The sequence below is a fragment of the Convolutriloba macropyga genome, chromosome 10 (assembly GCF_964194025.1).
Source record: "Convolutriloba macropyga chromosome 10, txConMacr16.3, whole genome shotgun sequence".
Taxonomy (NCBI): domain Eukaryota; kingdom Metazoa; phylum Xenacoelomorpha; order Acoela; family Convolutidae; genus Convolutriloba; species Convolutriloba macropyga.
The window spans coordinates 58656893-58663122 of NC_134477.1; the positions used below are offsets into that span (position 1 = coordinate 58656893).

At 33.1% G+C, this 6230-nt stretch overlaps 1 protein-coding gene across 1 annotated transcript; it reads right to left on the reverse strand.

The window, feature by feature from the left end:
- Window positions 1-1117: 1117 nt before the first annotated feature.
- On the reverse strand, window positions 1118-5725 carry LOC142348096 (uncharacterized). Its single transcript, XM_075399261.1, has 4 exons — window positions 5543-5725; window positions 1986-2143; window positions 1587-1665; window positions 1118-1125 (listed from the first exon to the last, which is right to left on the reverse strand). Exons 1-4 carry the CDS (start codon window positions 5664-5666, stop codon window positions 1118-1120), a joined length of 369 nt encoding a protein of 122 aa, XP_075255376.1. The 5' UTR covers window positions 5667-5725.
- Between the last annotated feature and the right edge of the window lie 505 nt (window positions 5726-6230).

Here is a 6230-nt window from a genome sequence, read left to right on the forward strand (position 1 = left end):
GTTTGTGTGTGTGTGTTTAAGGGTCTTTGTGTGTGTGTGTCTGTGTTGTGTGTTGTGTGTGTGTGTTTAAGTATGTTTGTTTGTGTGTTTGTGTTAAAGTGTGTTTTTTTGGTGTTTGTGTGTGTGTGTGTGAGTTTAAGTGCGTTTGATTGTGCATGTTTGTGTTTAAGTGTGTTTGTTTGTGTGTGTGTGTGTGTGTTTGTGAGTGGTTGAGAGTGTTTGTGCTTGTATGTGTTTAAGTGTGTTTCTTTGTGTGTGTGTGTCTCACTTTGTTTGTGTGTGTGTGGGTGAGTGTTTAATTGTGTTTGTTTGTGTTGTTTATAAAGAAAATGTTCATACAGAACCCTTGGGAATTGATGAGCAGACAATGAACGTAGGACAGACACCCCTAATTATCTGGGTCCTCGATTTTAACTAAGCATAACCATAGGCCTCTATAGGGCACCATTTCTGTGGAAAATTTATTGTCAAACGGTTGATTTATGTATTAGGACGGGTCTGATCAGTGGTGGTTTTTGTCTGAATGGGTCCCAGGTTTAGGCCTCGAATTATGGAAAGACCATGCTTGACGAAAAAGTGGTGTGAAGAGACCATGCTGGACTCAAACAGCCCATGAAAAGAATTTAGCTGGACCTAATCGTCAGCTAGATTTTGGCTCGACTAAAATTTTTGATACTGGACTTTAGCTCGACCCAAATTTGATGCTCGACTTTACCTCGACCTAAAGTGTTGATGCTGGTCCCAAAAAATTTACATTTGCACTGCATATTGGTCTTTGCTTATAACGTAGTCAACGGGTTTTACCGTTCAAATTTTTCAATGCTTCTCATATTTTCCAGAAAAACGAAATATGCTATTATAAATATATTTGAAAAAACGATTTATAGAACCAAATGAACTAAATCATAACAAATTAGACTCATGGATGATGAAATGTCGATTGTTAGAGCTTTGTTAGCTAGCTGAATTCAGCCAAACAAATTTGCTATATTGCTTACTTGCGAACACTATTTTATCTTAAGAAATCATTGTTTCTTAAGGTTGTTTGGCGGAAATCCACCTGTTTTTCGAAGTTGGACTGCCTGTTGTAACGCTAGTTTGGCGTTGCTGGTAGATGTTACACATCTACAAAAAGAACTATAGAAAGGTTAACTGTTATTAATCCCAGAAAACGCGATCATCGACTCATGAAAAGACCATGCTCGACCTATTAAAAGACCGTGCTCGACTTTAATTGGCTATGAAAATACTTAGCTGGACTCTTGAAAAGACTTTACCTTGACTTTACCTAAGTTCTGGACTATGTATTTATAGTCAATAAAGACCCCCCCCCCCCCACTAGAATTATAAAGTCTTCTCATAAGTCGAGCTCTAAACCTGGGGTCAGAGTTAACGACCACCTCAAATTTGAGTGGTATACATTAATTTTAACTTCGAGCTCGTTTTTTACATCAAACAACTATACATCAGTGTGAATTAAGCACACATTAGCTTGTTCACTCCGGCTTATGAATACAAAATGTCTGAGCAGAGACGGGTGCGTTTTCTGACATATAATTTACAATGAAGACGAAGACTCATCTCACCTAATGAGGGTTGGGTGAGAACAACTTTCTTTCCAGATGGCGTCTCGTTCAACTGTTTGAAGACGTGCTCCAACACGATCTAAAAATTAAGCAAACAGCCTCTCTGTAAACCTTTTCACATCACTGATTAATTCGGCAATGGCAAAAAATTCGTGACCTAGCCTTCTTTCCCTTCTTCCCGTTTTCTGAATTTTTGAGGAAAAATCAGTCAATATTTTGCAGTACTTCGTCCTTACTTTTCACATGAACTATTTCCTTCAATGATTACTATGCAAAAATTACTATTTCTTCAAAACAAAATATTTAAAATTGTTTGAGAGGTTTTGAATTTGATATAGGACTTTTTTCCTTGTTTTTTTTTACCAAGGAGAACGCGCCTTGAAAAGAAATAAGAATAACCTTCATGTCAGCCCGCTTAATGACTTCACAATTTTCCATTGGTCTTGTGAGATTGGCCTGGTAGACCATGGCCCTGTCCAGTGCCTCCTGTCCAACGTAAACTTTATCGCCGCCTCTGCCTACTACATTGGGTACAACAACACTGGGCAAATCATCTCCTGAAATCACAATTTTTAAAGGAATCTGAAAGACATTTGAAATTCTCGCACCAAAGTTCATAACGCACCAAATAATCTCAAGGAAAACTTACTTCATCGCAGCTAGTTTGACCAAACCATAAACTGAGTTACTATTAAAAATAATCCTGAACGTTAAATTAACTTCCCTTTTGCAACTTACGTATCGAGTACAAAAGTGCGCCTTTTTAAGTAAAATTTCTTCCTTAAATTGTAGACTATTTAATTAATTTATGGGGACAACGATAGCGCTGGTGGTGAAGACTGCAAAGAAAAGCAAACAAATCATTGTTGTCAGTGATAATTTTTAAATATTGCTTCTCCAAAACTTTGTATTTGGGATCATGACTTGTGAAAACACCAGCTCTTGACAAACTGAAAATGAAAAGACTGCCTGATATTTTCGTTTGTGCTTGATTTCGTTTATATTGACAACTGGTTGCTAAAAAATCACATGTACCATACCCTCTTTTTCTACGGTATGATGAGAAATGAACAGTCGCAAATTGTTTTGAGGAACTAAACAATCAAAGATTTGAAAATAAACTAACTGTTTTTGATTTTTGTAATGCATGGGAACAGTTTTTTAGTAATATATTTTAATCAGATGCATATAATGGTTTACAATAAATTTCACCAGACTTGACTGAACAAACAACGCTGTGCATAAACATGACAAATTTATTGATTTTAAGACAAAATCAAAGTTTGTCCAGATCAAAATAGAGCAAAGAATTCAAAGCTATTTTTATAAGTTCAAGCAAACTTTGGAATTTTGTTGCTGCACTTTAATTAAATCTTGTTTTGTTCATATTACTTCCGAAAAAATAAATTTTTGATTCAAAAATTGACCTTTTTTCGTAACCAAAAATTTTGCCGCAATAGAGGATAGTTGCTTTTTTTCTGGATGCTCAGATGTGAAAAAGACTGTATTGAGCGAGCAATTCATTTCACGATAACATTTAAATTGGGTGGCACAAAAGATAGTATCAATTGACTTATTTTGACTCAATTAGGTGCTCTGCAACGTTTTATTCGGTTCAATTTTTGACAAGAATCGTCTTTTGAATCTTTATGTGAGTTTGGCTACCTTGTATTTTTGCCTGTCTCAAAAAATATTATTCAGTTTACAGATCAAATCCACCAGGTTGCCTCAAAAATTAAATGTCATTAGGAGAACTGAATTTAAATTAGAAACTTGCGCTGCAACATTCTATGAAGTTCAATTTAAGACAAAATATGGTCTGTCTTTTCAATCGCTGCGTAAATTTGGCTATATTTTTTTCTGTCTGGAGCTTACTATCCAGTTCACAATTCAAATCCAGCAAGTTGCCTCAAAAATTAAATTTCAGTAAAAGAACTGAATTTTAATTAGCGATTTGCTCTGCAACGTGTTATTTAATTCAATTTTAGACAAAAATTATCTGTCTTTTTAATTGCTACGTAAATTTGGCTATATTTTTTTCTGTCTGGAGCTTAGTATTCAGTTCACAATTCAAATCTAGCAAATTGCCTCAAAAATTAAATGTCAGTAAAAGAACTGAATTTTAATTAGCGGTTTGCTCTGCAACGTGTTATTGAGATCAATTTTAGACAGAAATTGTTTGTCTTTTTAATCGCTGTGTAAAATTGGCTATTTTTCAATTTTTTCTGTGTGGAGCTTACTATCCATTCTCAATTAAAATTGAGCTGCTTACCACAAAAGTCAAAAGTTAAAGACTGAACTGAGTATAATTTTATAACTTGCTCTGGACAAGAACTTTTTTAAATCTCTATGTATGTTTTTCTCTCTCATAATTTTTTGTCTGAAGCTTATCATTCAGTTCATAATTAAAACTGAGCTGGTTGCCACAAGAGTAAAAAGTTAAAAACTGATATGAGTTTTGTTTTTTATGAAAGGTTGCACTGCAACGTCTTTCTCATTATGTTTTAGACAAAACTCGTTTTTTTTTCTATCTCTGTGTAAGTTGTCTACGTTTTAATTTTTCTTATCTGAAGCTTACCATTCAGTTCACAATGCAAAATGAGATGATTGTCACAAAATTTAATAACTGAACTAATAATAACTTAAAAGCAAGCGCTACAACGTTTTTTGTTCATTTCATTTTTGGACAAGAATAGTTTTTCTAATTGTCGTGTAATTTTGGCTTAGTTTTAATTTTATTCTGTCTGAATTCATTCCGCAAATAAAATGAAACTGGTTGCCACAAAATATAAAACTTTTCTTTAGAACTGATTTTAATTTAACAACTTGTTCTGCAATGCCTTATTGAGTCCAAGTTTGCACAACAGTAGTTTCTCTCATCTTAAAGACTAGACTTTTTCATTCTGAATTCTAGACTTTTTCATTGAATGCCAATAAGGCTGCAACAACGCTACAGATATAGTCTTTTAGATTATTATTATTAGCCGAAATTTTATTAAACCTACCATAAAACTTTTTATGAAGTATTTAGAATCCCGAAAGGGATTTTTTGTGAACAAAATCACAAAAATTAATTTATCTCAATTGTTTCAAATTGATCATAATATGGTCTTTATCGATATTTGCAACAGTACTAAGCTCGAATGCTACCATATAATGGCTAAAATGTTTCAGCTTAAGCAAAATTAGATTTTGTGAGAAATTATGATGCACCAAATTTGTCCTTGTATTTACATGAAGAAATCTGAAAAAAAGATTGGTCGTATGCATTTGTTGCAAAATCTGTAGCCATATTGGTTCATTATTATGTGTCAAGAATATGATTTTCAAGAATCTGATTGCCAATTAATAAAAATTGCTTGTGATTTCAGTTATAAAACGTCAAATAGGGTCATACCGGAAACTCGATGGAATTCATAATCAGTAGCAAAAGACTAAGACTAGAAGAAACTAATATTTCTAATTAAATTAAAACCAAAATTCGCGATTCTTTTGATCAAATTATTGTTTCTGTGTAAGTTTTGCAGGGCGCTTAACATAAAATCATTGAGTTGCAGATCAATTCGCAAGTCGGTCGTTCAGCAAAATTACATTATACATTTTCTGTTGATCAGATTTCCTAAAAGCTTTCAGGAATTTTTCTAGAAGCTGGTAGATAATTTCAAAATAAGAATGAGCACTGAACTGTAAATTTTATCAGCAACTTTTTTGCGGTCCTTGAATTTACTAATTGCGGACCTGAGCTAAAAAAGCATTGAATCGGTAATTTCAAACATTCATCTTACTCATTATATGTACTTGTAAATTCGTTTCAACGAACAGAAGGTAATTTTGTGATTACTATTTCCAAAAGATTGTTTTTCCTACTCACAGTTTCATTTTTTTAGGTACGTAAAATTTGCAGCCCTTAAAATCAATAGTTTGGGCGGTAAAAACTTCAAAAAAAGAAAACTTGCCTGCGTAGCCAGCTTTCACAAATCCAGTGCCGCAATCGAGAATGATTTTTCTTCCTTCGGGGATAATTGAGACAGCGAGACAACAAAGAGACAAAAAAGCTAGAACATGAAAGTATTTTGTCATTTAATAAGCTTGATTTTATTTCTTAGCAAGTTTCAAAATTGATCTTTGCTTATGCAAACTGTTCTGTTCGAAAGAAAGCAACTGAAATGAATTAAACTTATCGATTCTCTTCGTACTTTCTTATTAAGTTCAAACTTAAACAAAGAAAATATTTGTTCGTTACTCATATTTTGTTGTTTTTCTTTACGTAATCAAAATATTTTTATTGTGTGTAACTGCAACTTATTAAACAATTAAAATCATCAGTTGAACTGAATTTAATTTGATGGTTCGCGTCATGCTTTTTTAATCAGTTCGCTTTTGGTCAAGACTCGTCTCTACAATCTAGAGAAGATTAGTCCAAAATTGTCTATGTAATATTGAATATTTTTGTCCGAAGAAGATTATTCAGCTTACAATTAAACTCAAGCTTGTTGCCAGACAAATTATAAATCGAAAACTAAACAGATTTTAATAAAAAAAACTTGCGTAGCAGTTTTACTTTCAGTTGAATTGTAAACATTCAATTTGATATCTCAGTAGATGACCAATTTGACTGCTGAGATAAACAACTGATAATTTTGT

Excerpts from the sequence above, each read along its gene's own strand:
- LOC142348096 (XM_075399261.1), bottom strand. The coding sequence starts at position 5,666 with ATGACAAAATACTTTCATGTTCTAGCTTTTTTGTCTCTTTGTTGTCTC. Across the intron at positions 2,144-5,542 it reads TGTGAAAGCTGGCTACGCAG|GAGATGATTTGCCCAGTGTT; the intron begins GCAAGTTTTCTT and ends TTGTGATTTCAG. Across the intron at positions 1,666-1,985 it reads TTAAGCGGGCTGACATGAAG|ATCGTGTTGGAGCACGTCTT; the intron begins GTTATTCTTATT and ends CTTAATTTTTAG.